The 15,089-nt window shown below is 40.9% G+C and overlaps 1 protein-coding gene across 6 annotated transcripts in view; it reads left to right on the top strand.

The window, feature by feature from the left end:
• The window catches only part of SWT1 (SWT1 RNA endoribonuclease homolog), a 30,475-nt gene that overhangs the window by 2,224 nt on the left and 13,162 nt on the right, over window positions 1-15,089 (top strand). For all 6 annotated transcript variants that reach the window (XR_014549513.1, XR_014549514.1, XM_083620088.1 and 3 more), the window contains exons 2-13: window positions 105-192; window positions 815-889; window positions 1,280-1,338; window positions 4,751-5,435; window positions 7,752-7,817; window positions 8,383-8,512; window positions 8,637-8,735; window positions 9,875-10,063; window positions 10,556-10,649; window positions 11,291-11,439; window positions 13,168-13,310; window positions 13,642-13,780. Coding sequence is in view for 4 of the 6 variants with exons in the window: in XM_083620088.1 (XP_083476214.1) it covers window positions 136-192; window positions 815-889; window positions 1,280-1,338; window positions 4,751-5,435; window positions 7,752-7,817; window positions 8,383-8,512; window positions 8,637-8,735; window positions 9,875-10,063; window positions 10,556-10,649; window positions 11,291-11,439; window positions 13,168-13,310; window positions 13,642-13,780 (1,885 nt within the window). In the remaining 2 variants the exon portion in view is untranslated. The remainder of the gene's footprint in view (window positions 1-104; window positions 193-814; window positions 890-1,279; window positions 1,339-4,750; window positions 5,436-7,751; window positions 7,818-8,382; window positions 8,513-8,636; window positions 8,736-9,874; window positions 10,064-10,555; window positions 10,650-11,290; window positions 11,440-13,167; window positions 13,311-13,641; window positions 13,781-15,089) is intronic.

The following is a 15,089-nucleotide window of genomic DNA, read 5'->3' on the forward strand; positions in this document are numbered from 1 at the left end:
GGCCCAGAGAAAACCCCTGGCCTCATCTACTAGCCAAAGCAACAAGAGGGGGAAATGTAAAATGCATTTGGAAATAAGATTATATTGCCTTTCTCTTTTTTTAGATTTTGAAACTTGAACATTTGAAACTTGAACATGTACAAAAAACGCAAAAAGAAATCCAGCAAAAAGGAGGATATTTCAGATACCAAGGTAGGAAAGTCTGTGGAGATGCAAATGTGGAGTGGAAATAAGTTTGTATTCACATAATGGCCTTTTTTGCACAAAATGGTAAGCTAGAGTATTGGCTTTGTTTATCTCTGTGTTTTAGTTCAGTGCAGAATAGCAGCTAAGCAAGATATGATTTAGTGTGTCCTTCAAACCTGGGATATGGTTAAGGTCTCTCCTGCTTAATCACAATCTGTTGTTAAGGTTTGTATGGCTGTGTGAGAGAGACAAGGAAGGAAAGGAAGCACTGTATGTCCTAGCTGAACTTAATTTTTTTTGGCTCTGATTCTTGTCCACCCTACGTGTTTCCAGGAGTTGGTTGGTGGAAAAACAAGACCTGTAGGAGGATGTATACCCTCTTGATGTGCATAATTAATTCAGTATGTGTGTTTATGGGGTGTCTTAAGAGAAGTGTCCTTTCAAAACATTAATTCAGTGCATATGTGTGTGATTGAGAAAGAGAGATCTTAAACCCAAAAAGAAAAGGTTAAATCATAGTTACAGAAAACAATGCAAATTTGTCACTGCATCTTTCTGTTTGTTCGCGTAGACAAGGTAGATTTCCAGGGGGGCCTCAGTATTATTATTTTTTCATTTTGTGTTTTAGCATTCTTATTCCAAGACTTCCAGTGAAAAGCGATCGCACCAATCATCTAGCTCATCTTCACATCGAAGTGAAAAGGTGAGACTTGGAGATTTGGAGAAGAAACCATTACAGTCACTTTTATTAGAGTGGTGTACTAGAAGTTTGTCTGTTGCCTTTAGATTTGCTTAAATTATCCTTGGCTTAAGTGTTTCAATTGCTCTGACTATAGACTCTGTTCAGCTGTATTTATAATGTTAAATATAAGCTGGGTTGATGCATGCTTTAATTTAACCCTGATAGCTTAATATATTTCTTTAATCAGAAAATGCTCGTGCACTGTAGCTGCTGTGCTACCTTGTGAAAGTCTGGGACACTGCTCTGTATTTAATTGGAGGCTTATTACCAACCTGAGCTTCTTTTGGAGGAAGGGCGGGATATCAATTTAATGTATAAATAATAATGCAGATTTTGTTTTAACTCTTTCAGAGTCATGAAAAGGCAGAAATTAGGAGTCATCATGCAAAAGAGCAGCCAACGAGTAAAGGGTAAATTGTTACTTGGAATTAAAAGCACTCATTTAAAAATATTTATGCTTATTCTGAAAAAATAATTGCGATTTCTTGCGGATTCATAGTGCAATCCTATACTTATTGACTCCGAAGAAAGCCCCATTAAGTTCAGTGGGACTTCTTCCCAGATACGTTTTTATTGAACTGCAGCTTCAGAAAGTAAAATAGTCTGTGTGGGTGGTGGGGAACAACACTATGTGAAATCTGTTCATTCATTTGAGGTCTTGGTAAATTAAAAACAAAAGCATATTGTCTGGCTTTTCACCAATTAAATTTATGTCCTGTATTGCTAAAGGTAGCTTTAAAAAAAGATAAAACATATTAACATCAAATTTAAAGATTATTTTAAAAGTTGCCACTCAGTCTAGAGAATGGAAAACACTCTACAGTAATTGCATATTATGACAATATTTAGGTTTTTTATTTTTGAAACGATTGTAAAATACAAAACTATAGTCCTTTCCACCAGCTGCTATTCTTTCACCATTATTTAAAAGTCCCAAGTGGTTATTATTGGAAGAACTGAGATATAACTACCTGGCTCACAATCCCAGCAGGACTTAAATTGCTGCATGGGCAGCTCATCTATATTTCCTACACATAGACTCTAATCTGCAATGGCCTTGTCCTTTGCAGCTCATTCAGTAATAGTACATTGGTGTTACTATGGTTGAAAGTGGCACTTTTTGTATGACCATAGGAATTGCCAGGTACAGATACAACATATGAGTCTTTGAGGTTCTGGTTTGTTTTTATAATACAGTGGTACCTTGGGTTAAGAACTTAATTCATTCTGGAGGTCTGTTCGTAACCTGAAACTGTTCTTAACCTGAGGTACCACTTTAGCTAATGGGGCCTCCCGCTGCCGCCGCGGTGCGATTTCTGTTCTCATCCTGAAGCAAAGTTCGTAACCCGAGGTACTATTTCTGGGTTAGTGGAGTCTGTAACCTGAAGCGTCTGTAACTCGAGGTACCACTGTATTGTATGTAATAGAGTAATTAAGGTAAGTATGTTATAAGTATTAAGCTATGTGTATTACAAGTATTTAGGCAGGGAGGGAGAGTGAATTTGAAATGTTTGGGGGGTGAGACAGTTGAGAGTCAGCAGAGTTTAGGATGGAGAATGCAGTATATGGGAGTTAATGGATGTGAAGCAGGGTTTAATTAGTTTAGCTGCAACTTTATAACTACTGAATAGCTTCTGTAAGCCTGTTTACCAGTCTCTCAGTTCAGCAGGAAACCTCTTTCTGTGCATCCTTTTCGTATTAATTGCTATTTCTTAATTTCTAGTATAATATTCGGGGGTGTATTTTAACCATGGAATGTTCATTTAAAGTTAGGTTTTTAAGATTCTAAGTGTGAAGTTAAACTTTGCATTTTAATCCTGTTATCCTTATCTTTTTGTTCCTGTTAGAATAATGGCAACTCTTGTCTTCAATCTGCCATAACAGTTTCTACGTCTTGCTTGTATCCAGTGTGCCCCTAAGTAATTATCCCATCGGTGCAAGGATTTCTTCTTGCTCAAGGGATTTTTCTCACCTCCCTTTGCCCCACAAACGTCCTCAGAACAGATTTGGAAGAGGGGGGAAGTCCCATCGCAGAAGCAGAAATCCTTTCACTGATGAGACAATTACTTATGGCTGAAGTGGATGTAACCCCTCTTAACTGATGCTTATGTCAGCAGTTAATCATTTTTTAGTTTGATTTATGACTCTCGTGCCTCAAAACCTCAGTGAAGGTGTTAAATGGCTAAATTAGTCTGGCCTGATGGCAGCGGCGGAGCGTATACCCGCACTGCCCGCAGCGGGCGCAGCCTGGCTCCTTCTGTTGGAAAAACGCCCCTGGGGAAGGGTGCCAAGTTCCCAAGGCACCGGGGCTTCTCTCCGGTGGTCACTCTCTGGCTGGAATTCTCCCTCAGTCCAGAGACACCGGTGATAAGTGACCCCTCCCCTCCTGAGAGGAGCACACTCGCATTCTTCTGCCAATCCATCACAGAAGAAAGAGACAGTCCATAGTTTACTCAGCTACTTTAAGACTGTACAAGCATGTCTGCTCTCCTGAGCAACATAACACAAGAGTCTCCGACTCGACTCAAGCTTCGACTCAGAAGCGAAAGTAACTCACAGTAACTCCCTGGTTACAATGAGAACTGGCAGAGACTTCCTGTCTCACGCTCAGAGACATCACATGATGTCAACAATGTAGCCGCCTGCTCTCAGCTGGTGGGAACTGAAATCCCAACACCTTCCACCTCACCGTGGCCAAGGAGGGCTGCTCTCTGCTGCCAGGCTAGAAGTGACCTGGTGGCAGAGCTGCTGCTGCCGCTGGGCGCATGGTTCGCTGCAGCCGAGGAGGGTGGGTGGCAATGCTGCCGTCCTGGTGGGAAGTTTTGCTTCTGCACACGACTCTGGCAAACCGCTCTAAGCTGAAGCATTCCTTCCTCATCCACCCTAGAATGTTCAGTTCACACTGAGTTCACATTGAGTTCATGAAACATCGTACCCTGACCTGTTGTTAATGCATGGTTGACCACATCTATGGAATGCGATAGTTATGTTCTTTTAAGTCTTGCTATATCAATCACTAGTAATAGTTTAATAAGGAGGTTTTCATGCCTGTCCAGTTCTGTGTTCCCTTTCCCAACCTTTAATCTATTGGTGATTAATGCCTATATGCAACCCTTGTATTGTATTTGTGTTAACCAATCAGCAACAAGCACATATGTGGCAATGCTGTAATATTCAATAAAAGGGACTCCCCGAGACATGCTCGAGAGATGCCTCCCATATGACACTTGTCATTCGTCTGTCGTTTATTTCAACCCAACACCGTCCACTCACCTGCTCTCCTCCCCTGGGTCAGGCTTGACCCGGGGTGGAGCTGTGCCAGGCACAAGCGCCACAGCCAAGGCGCAGCTCCTTCTGGCACAGAGCCAGGCTCCGATGAAGGAGCCTGCTTTCGGGGTGCAAAATTGCTCCCAGAGCCACAGCACCCCCCATGCTATGCCTTTGGCTGATGGAGGTAAACATCTGATTGCAGATCTTCATCTGCATTGCAATCATCTTCCTGATCACATTAAAAACTCTATATTTACTGATTGAAATAGATGCGGATGCTCATCGTTATTCATGGCTGCTGTTTGTTTTGCTCAGAATTAAAGGTGGAGAAGGATCAGCTTCTCTACTTTAACCTGGTGTAAAAATAAGTTTAAACTTTTTATATTGTCTGCCACATTTTCTAGTACACAAGTAATTAATTCTCTTTCAACATTTTCCCATTGAACTTAATCCTGAGTTTGTTCTGTAAGAAACTGCCCTGTTTCTGTATGAAACTTCCACTGTCAAATTTCTTTGTACAGTAATAGTTTTTTCTTGCTGATCCTTCCATAGGTCCTATGATAGTGCTGGATACACAAAAAGAAAAAAGAGTCTGGATCTCAAAGATACTACTAAAGTTATCCCAAAAGAAGCTTCCAAAGATATCCATCTTGTCTGTGGTACTATAAGGCCTATTGAAGAGCGTGAAAAGGTCACCATGCATTTTAAAAATAAAGCTGAACGTGGAGGAAAGACAAGCAGTCTGGATTCTGCAGCAGCCTTCCCTCGGAAGGAGGGCTCCAGCAAAGAGATGTGCAGTGATCCTGATGTGAAAAGAGGGAAAAGGGAATTGCAGGATTTGAGGATTCTTAACAGCCAAAAGAAGAAAAAGAAGGTTGAGGCGGAATGTGCCAAATTAAAAGAAACTGTAAAACGTGTTCTGGAGTTCAAGGAAACTTCACAGAACACTTCAAAAAAGTCACACCCCACCTTTTCATCCTTTAGCTTATCAGGTGCTAAACTACCGTCTTGGCAATTCTCTGTGCACACTCCCGAAGGAGTCAAACATGCTTCATTAGAACTACCTCGCAAAAACGACAAAGGAATGAAACGTGCACCCTTGCACCACTTGCGTGAACTATATCACCAGAGAGAATATAAACAGGAAGAACAATTTCATCATGAATCCCACAAGAATGTTAGTAATGCAAGGACCCAAGGGGATAGATTTGAGCCTGCAGCATTTCAGATGAGTCAGGTAAAGCTGTTAAAAGTTTGCTATGAGAATTGAGGTGGTAGTTTTGCTTTGTGCAGCAACAATGGTGGTGGCTTTTATAACTTCCCCAGCAAATAGCTTATTTAATTTAGACACCGGAATGAATCTGAGATAACTCTTAAACCCTATTTTAGCATTATAAGAGTGAGCCACTTGAATTTTGCACCTCCCTCCTTCCTCTATCACCTTCAGAGCCGCCATAAACAAGGGTTCAGATGCTTTTGCTTAATCACAACTTGCTGTGCCATCCAAACCTTCACATATGGCCAATCAAACCATAGCTTATGAAGTGGGTTTGTTTCCATGAACTGTAATTAAGATTATGTGCAGTTTAGGGTTTGGACAGAACCCTAAACTCGGATTTAGATGACAACTGAAGCAATAGCTTTGATTGCATCTGAAAACAGTCATTGCCATCTTCACTTCATAAACAAAAAAGGTAGCTCTTGATCAGGGGTTGGCAAGGTTTACTGGCCATGGGCTGGATCACTCCCACGGAGATCGTCCGTGGGTCGGACTGGCGCAGCGCAACGCCGGAAATCATGTCTGCGGCTCCGGAAATCGCTTCTGCGCATGCCCAGACGCTGAAAATCGCAGCTGTTCAGAAGTGATTTTCGGTGTCTGGACATGCGCAGACACAATTTCCAGTATCTGCACATGCGCAGACGCGATTTCTGGGGCCGCTTGGCGAGTTCCCGCACTGTGCTGCGCCGGTTTAGCGCAGTGCATGGGGGACAAACCAGGTGGCTCGGTTCGGGGGTGGCTCGTGGGCCGGTAAAACAGTCTTCGTGGGCCGCATCCGGTCCATGGGCTGCACGTTGTCGACCCCCGCTCTTGATAGAAAGACCCTGAAGGATCTTAAATCTTACAGTGTTAAAAACAATAGTATCAAAGGGTGATTGTGGTAATTGTGTGTACTTGTGCATTGTTGTAGTTGGGGAATGAGAATTAAATCAGTTAACCCAAAGACCTCTCAGAAAAGGTGAACTTTAAGGATATAGACTGTGGGCTACTCCAGATACTAAGAAGTAATCAGTGTGCAGAACGTGCAATCAAAGTGATGTAGGAACCTTACGATGCTTGCAGCAGAAACAAAGGCAAACTGCAACCTCAATTTATTTTAAGCAATAAGAAGTGATGTACAATGTACAAAACATTGTACAAGTATTAGAAAATTTGCAAGCTCTATTTTCCTGCGTTGTAATACATGTTATGCTTATTACCTAATACATTATACAGTTACATATACAAAAATCAGATTATTGATTTTTGGGGTGACCTTTTTTCAAAAGATTTGGAAACGACAGTTCATTCCTTTGCTTTTAGGCAAAGGTTCGTGTAACTAAGCTTCAGGAACATGAGGCTGTAAATTAGTTATAACCCTAGTGTTGATCCTTACTAGACCTTTCCATGAAGATTACTTTGAATTCCAAGGGTCTCCTCATGGCATTTGCTTGCTGGATTTGCTCTCACCTTACAACCTCGCCAACTCCAGCCTCCCTGGAGCTTCTCTATATTTGACTCACAATCTACAATTGTGTTGTCAGGCGCTGTCAGCTCCTGCCCTCTGTGACAAGGACATTGTATCTTCTCAAGTGCCAGTGCCGTTTTATGCCCCCGTCAAGGAGGCACAAATTTATAATCTTATGACTGTGGCATCTGTCATATAACCTTTTGGGGATATGCGCTCTCCCACCTCCTGGTTTGCTAGCTTGTTACTCTCCCGTGTACGTGACTGTACCATGAAGAAGAGCCGATTGCTCACGTGCAGCCATAGTCCTTCGAGTGGAACATCTGTGCAGCCACAAAACTTGCCTTCTTCCTCACTGCAGCCTAGCTCATAGTTTGCACTTGCAGTGTCTCTAACTGAGGTGAGGGTCTTGGCCTTGACCCTGAGCAAGGGTTCGCTGCTCGGGGGCAGGGGCCACAGGTTCAGCTAAACCCAAGAAGTTTCTGAAATAGTGTTCTGCATAGACAAATTCGGTGTATGTTGCTGCTCAGATAACCACTCAAAGAACTATGGTTACAAGGAAGCTACCTGTTCATGTCTAAGCCTCGGGGAATTTTCTTTAGCCTTTTTTGTGTTCTCTAGAAACTGTGTGTGCATGTGCATGTGTGCACACATCCGTTGTGGTGTATGGCTGTCTTGCACTCTCATTTGCTTCTCCTCCCCTCTTGAAATCGCTTCCATCTCCCAATAAACTTCCAACCCTGCAAATAATATTTACTCGGGCTTTCTCTTTAGTGCAAAGCTTTTGATACAGTACAGATACTTGAGGTGATTAATTGTTGTTACAGAGCTCTGAAGCCTCGTGCCACACTTCTTCCTGTGAAGCTACTGAAAGCCCTGACACAGACCAAGAGGTTAGTGGTTATGTAACCTAGCAGGTTCACTTTAACATTCCCTAGCTGCGATTCTTGCACCACACACACTGCCTTTTGCTTTACGATTGGCTCCATAACTTGTCAAGAAGCCTAAGCAGGTCTGTGCTATATAATAATTACAAAGCTCAGTCATTAGAGCATGGTACTCTTAATCTTAGGGATGTGGGTTCATGCCCCATGTTGGGCAAAAAGATTCCTGTATTGCAGAGGGTTGGACTACATGACCCTCATGGTCCCTTCCAACTTTACAATTCTGTGATGCCCTCTCTAAGCATGAATCCTCATGCAGCCAAAATGGCCCCATCCAAAAATGCAGGGTCATCAGACTTGGGGAAACCCCATGTTTAAAAAAAAAGTCCCAGGAACAACGATAACCAAGAGAAGGAACCCAAACGTAGCCCTCAAGGACTGAGCATACTCGGTGGCCAAGGAATATGCAAGAGAGTGTAATTCTGGGAGTGGGGTGTGAGCCTTAGTTGGTGCCCAGTGACGTGAACTCCCAGTGCCAGCCTTGATTTCAAGTTTATATTGCTCTTTTCCATAGATGCAGATTGTAGAAGAACTGCATGCTGCTCGCATTGACAAAACGATGGCTTTGCCTGTGGTTCAGACTTGTGGAGAGCTGACCAACATGGAGATAGATCTTCCAGATGATGAATCAAATATGTCTGCTAGTAAGTTCATATGCATCAAGTATTTTTGATTTCTCTTCCATAACAAGGCAATAAACAGGGGAATAAATCAATACAGAATCCAAATAACAGAATTTCTCTCTGTGTGTTTCTTCTTTTGTAACAGGAACTCTTTCTGGCCTGAATAGTTTGATTGTGATTGATACTAATATAATGATCAGCCATCTGGAATTCATCAAGTCTTTGAAGAATACAGATATCCCAGGTGTGTGTGGATTTATTAATTCCATTTCCATTTATAAACTACTTACTATCTGAAGATCTTGACGTGGTTTAGAATACATAAATGTATATAAACATAATAAGTACATGCCAAATGATTTCCACAAAAATGAAACAAATACATAAACAAAATCAATATATGAAGCACAATATCAACATAAAGGCAGAGTGCATTACGAGGCACTATAGTGCAAACTTTCAACCAAAGTAACACACGTTCTGCCACTCACCCAGACTCACTTGCCATCCTTTCTGTATGACCATGACAGTAATCAATTGCCTCAAACATCTCTGTCAACCAACCACTCACATAAATCTCATAAAATTATACACAACAATATTACAGCCCGCATGAGGTTCACAGCCAAACATACACATGTAAGATATTATCGCTGTCTCTGAAGCACTAATGGTATCATGCCCCACACCCACTAGACTATCAAATACTCACCTCCCTCACCTGAGAAGGATCTGCTTTTAAACCTGAATAGGCTCTCACCTTGGTGGGATAGAAAACTACTTTCGTCCATTCACTCACAACTACATAAATGTAGCATGCACAGTATCGCACAACCTCAGCTCCTGATAAATAACCAGTCAGCATTGGCGGCAGATACAAACATCAACCTCACACTCAAGGTGTCTCTGAAGGTCTTCACAGACTCAGGTGGTTGTACCCAACCAGCAGCTATGCTCTCCTTTTCCACCAGAACATTGGCTCACTCCATCACACAACAAATCGACACAATATTGGCCAACATCTTGTGCTCTGGCTGTTCACCTTTGACTGAGAGTCACAGGACGAACCTTTTGGCTCATGCCTTTGCCAGGCACAAGATTTAGGTACAATACCAGAGGAGGTGGGAAAGAGAAAAAGCAAATCTCATCAGGATCCCGAGCTTTGGAAAATACAGATCAAATTTTACCTTGTCCAAAGGCTACACTTTCCCTATCAGATGCATACGTCCTGATTCTGTTAAATGTGGTCAGTGCTATGCAGATCCACTGGCAGAATATCCAACAGTGAGCTGAATTAGTTTTTTAATCACAGTTAAAAGATGTACAGCATTTTGAAGAACTACCATAAATTAATAACACGTAAGCTATTTTTCTCCTGTTTAGGAGTTGGCAGATTTGTGCTTGTCATTCCCTGGGTCGTTTTGCAAGAACTGGATAACTTAAAAAGAGGGAAAATATTGGCAAAGGTTGGGCAAAAAGCAATCCCTGCAGTTCACTTCATCTACACTTGCCTGAAAAACCAAGATCCAAGGTTGTGGGGTCAATCTATGCAACTTGCTTCTCAGCAAACACGTAAGTTGTGACAGAGCTGGTGGATTCTAGCAGAATTCGCCCTGTAGCCTGGTTAAGACAGTTGACATCTTTTGTGGATGGAAGAACCTTTGAAAATACTGTGGTGATACTGTTTGGAACTACTGTTTATATGCTGTCTATTTTTTAATCACTTGGTTTTATTCTCTCCTGGAAATCTTTGGGCTGCAAGTTGGGCTGCAAGATGACATAACGGTTTGTGTCCAATGCTCCATGCGAATAGTTTCACTGGTGCAATGGGACTGCTGTTTCCTCCTCTCACAGACCCAAAAATCTTCTGTGGAGGGAATTGTGTAGCATTTGAACATAGCCTACATTTCCAGAGCAAGTTAAATATATTGCCTGTGCTTCGAAGGCAAGTAAGTGAGAGCTGCTAGGTGTCTCCTTTGCCTGCTTTAACAATGATGTGTAAACACTATTCATTCAAGTTTTTTTAAATCATGATATGCTAACTCGCTTTTGCCAAATTTACAGGTGGTTCCTGTGTTGAGAACAATGATGATCGTGTGTTGCAGTGCTGCCTGCAGTATCAGAACCTCTTTCCTCAAGCTGAAATTGTACTGATGACGTAAGTTCTGTCCAACTAGAGAGCTAAATTTGGTAAGAATCCACAACCGTTATGCTGGAATTTTAAAGACAAAAAAATGCAGAAAAGATATTCCCAGCTACATACCATTGTTTTTTAAAAAAGTGTGATTATGTAAATCTGAGTCCTTGAGGTTCTCCCTAAGGCCTCATTTCTTCCGTCTGTGCTATTGAATTTTGCATTCCCTGCTTAACTGAAGATGATGTTTTCATAACACAAATCCAAGAAGTTTGCATCCTGTTTTTAGAAAGGGTTGGTGAGAACATTTGTAATATCAAATAAAGGAAGAAGCAGTCGAATCATACAAATGAAAGGTATTCAAAACAGAGCCTGACTATAGCTGAAAACTGCTCATGTACGAATTCTGTGGAATCTGTACAAAAATAGGTGGCCTCTGTCTGGAAAGCCAAGTCTCTCCACTAGAGTGTAAAAAATGCCTATCTTTGAAAACAAGATTTTTGCTATGCTAGTTTTGTAGAAGTTATATTTTAAAATAGCTCTAAATAGACATAGATAAACGAATGGGACCAGATGTTGGCTCTTTTGCCATGGAAGAAGGTGTAATAATCCTGTCCTACTTACCCCTCAAGTAATGCAAAATGAAAACAATTTTATTTTCACAGGGATGATAAAAACCTGTGCAGCAAAGCCCTTGTCAGTGAAGTTAAGGCACTTAGCAAAGCAGACTTTGTTACTGCACTCCAGAAGCTGACTAGAGACACCATCATGCTGACTCAAGATGCTTCTAGCGGCCAATCCCAGTCGGAAAGAGGTTTGTTTTTCTTGATGTGTTAGGATTACCATAGTGGCCGCACAAGTTAAATAATTCTGCAATCCTGTACACATCTGCTCAGAAGCAAGACCCACTGAATTGAACTGATCTTATTCTCAGAAAACGAGGGTGGTAGTCAAGTAGGTTTTACTCACAGTAGACCTGTTGAAATGAATTGACCTAAATTGCTTGTGTTCAGTTTTTTAAGTGGGTCTGTCCTGAGTAAAACTTAGTTGAATGCCACCCACAGCCTAAAGCTGATAAATAGTAGTTTGCAAACATTTTTATTCTCTTTGAGAACCTGACTGACAATGACAAACATTTCCAATAACTTTCAATATTTCACGTAGTTCTTCTAACAGATAAATAATGCTAAGCTGATGTATGAAGGACTGAAATACTGAACTTCATTGGCATAAGATCCTTCCCAGTAGTAGCGCCCACCCTGTGGAATGCCCCTCTCATCAGATGTCAAGGAAATAAACCTCTAAGACATCTGAAGGCAGCCTTGTACAGGGAGGTTTTTAATATTTGAGGGTTTTTTGTGTTTTAATATTTTGTTGGAAGCTGCCCAGAGTGGCTGGGGTGACCCACACAGATGAGTGGCATAATATAAATAACTATTATTATTATTATTATTATTATTATTATTATTATTATTATTACTACTACTACTATTACTATTATTACTGCGCCACACAGAAACTTTTATAAGATTAAAGGAGAGGATATGTTGGCCGTTCTCAACTATAGAACTACATAGAAAAGAGCCAACAGTTCTTTATCGGGCCAGTTAAAACGAGCAGGTAGATATTGGATGAAATAAGATTCTGATTAAACTCTTCAGGGAACTTGGGGAATCTCCTTTTGAAGTGACTGCCAATAGTCGATTGGGTAAGCATCAGAGATCGCTTAAGTGTAGTGAATTCTAACACTTTCCCAACACTGAGGCCCGAGGTGGTGTTGGACTACAACTCCCATCATCCCTACCTAGCAGGACCAGTGGTCAGGGATGATGGGAGTTGTAGTCCAACAACACCTGGGGACCCAGTGTTGAGAAAGGCTGCTTTAGAGGCTGCACCAACCATGTGACCCTCGAAGTGCTCTCCATGTTGTGGCAGTGCTTCATTTGTAGTGGTAGAAACCATTTTAATTGCACTAGTGCACTTGAAATACAACCCCAAGAGAACTGAAAATGAGCCATTTCTCTCAGTGGCAGAGGTTGCCCCGAGATTCCTCCTCCTCCTCGCCTCATGGTCAGGGCCATGATCATCACTGCAGACTGTTTAGCTTTGGTTGGGGGAGATTCCACCCAGTTTTGGTCCTGCCTTCTTCACAGTAGCAAGATTTGCCAACACAATAAAAACTGTATGTACCTGCAACTCAAAATACCTGTGCTTAGTATGCCACATGTTGAGCAGGATAGCGTTTCATGCATTTGATGAAGTGGACCATAGTCCATGAAAACATATGCCATTTTTTTAAAATAAAAAGTTAGTTTTTAAGGCACCACAAGACTCTTCATTGTTTTATTGCTGCAAGAGACTGACCTACCTACCCCTCTGGAAATGGATATAGTTTCTAAAATAGGGAAGGGAGGGCTTTTGAAGCAAGCAAATGGCAGTGAAATTTTAAGCAGACTATTAATGGGACTTAATTGTTAATGTTTTGATTTTTTATAGCCTCAAGTGAACAAGGAATTTAAGATCCATTGTGCTTGCTTAACAGATACGATAACCCAGAAGGCTGGGGATGAATTTGCTGATCCTGTTCCAACGATTGTTGTTGACATTAAAGAAAGCTTGCAAGAAGTTTTATCTTGTATACTGGAAACTGAAATGAAGATTGCTTTTGGAGACCTTTGGGAAGAGGTGATTACCTTCAAGTATTCTTACATGCTTTTAAAGCAGGGATGCAGAGCCTCTAGCCTGTGGGCCAGATTAGGTGTGTCAAATATCTGCTTAAGAAGAAACTTTGCAAATTTGAGCACGTTTTGGAATACACTCTTCATAAATGCTTGTAGAATGTCTGAACCGTTGGTTCAGAGTTTGCACAGTCGCAGTGAATGTGCTGTCCCTTCAACCGGAAGGGAGTTACATAAAATTGATAAGGTCTGACATAATTCATACTTCAAGAAATGGAAACCTGACCACTAAATTATCTGAGATTAATATTTGAACTCCCCCCCCCCTTTTTTTTAAGGTAGTGTATCATCACCCACCCTGGACATTAGCAAAGGTGTTGGAGTGCTACAAAAAACACTGGATGGCTGTTTTTGGAATGGTTATATCAAGAAACTTTATTTCAACCATTGAATATCTACATGAACATCTCTGTAAAGGTAAGAAAATGTTTTTTTTTTTAATATAATATTTTTATTTTTCCATATAAACACAATACAACAAACAAAAACATACAAAAAACAAAAACAAAACAAAAAACATGTATCATTTCATATCCTAATTTCATATCCTATCTTCCCCGACTTCCTCATGCCTCCCCTTTCTGTATTCCAAATTATTATCGATTGTTCAGCAAATCTTCCCTTATTTTAATTTAAATTTAGGCTATTCTTTCTTATTCTCCTTGTCTTAACCATTACTAATAGTAACCATTTACTTTCCAGTCCAACATCATTCTAACTTTCATTAACTTTGTAATATTTCTTTAAATAGTCCTTGAATTTTTTCCATTCTTCTTGCGCTGCTTCTCTTCCCTGGTTTCGGATTCTGCTCGTCATTTCTGCCAAGCCCATGTAGTCTATCACCTTCATCTGCCATTCTTCCAGTGTGGGTAGCTCTTGCGTCTTCCAGTACTTCGCAATGAGTATTCTAGCTGCTGTTGTAGCATACATAAAGAAAGTTATATCCGTCTTTAACACCCCTTGGCCGACAATACCCAAGAGAAAGGCCTCTGGTTTCTTGGGGAAAGTATATTTAAATACCTTTTTAAGTTCATTATAGATCATTTCCCAGAATGCCTTAATCTTCGGGCAAGTCCACCAAAGATGAAAAAATGTACCTTCAGTTTCTTTACATTTCCAACATTTATTGTCAGGCACATGGTAAATCTTTGCAAGCTTGACTGGGGTTATGTACCACCTATATATCATTTTCATAATGTTTTCTCTTAAGGCATTACATGCCGTAAATTTCATCCCGGTGGTCCACAACTTTTCCCAATCAGCAAACAAAATATTATGACCAATGTCCTGAGCCCATTTAATCATGACCGATTTAACCGGGTAAGAAAATGTTAACCCTTGAAACTATTTGAAATCCCAAAACCTGCGCCAAAGGGCATATCAGTACTGAAAACTTCAAATGTGTTTATCATGGCTTCCTCCAAGGAACCTTCAGAGCTATGATACAGGTTTCTAGCAATCCCAAGCACTCCCAAATTACTAAAATATAATAGGATTCATTTGTATAAGCCAATCTTATACAATCTTAAACATGTTTACTCAAAACTAAGTTTCTTGAGTTCAGTGTATAGCAGGGGTGTCTAATCTGTGGGCTACACCCAAGCATTTTTGTGCACCTATATGATGCCAAAAGTATTTTGAGGTTCCCGAAAGCACCCTGTAGTTGGTCCATTAAAAATATGTACATATTGACCACCAGCATATTCTTTTCTGTGGTTCTGTGATG

This window comes from Podarcis filfolensis, assembly GCF_964270895.1.
Source record: "Podarcis filfolensis genome assembly, chromosome: 6".
NCBI lineage: Eukaryota > Metazoa > Chordata > Lepidosauria > Squamata > Lacertidae > Podarcis > Podarcis filfolensis.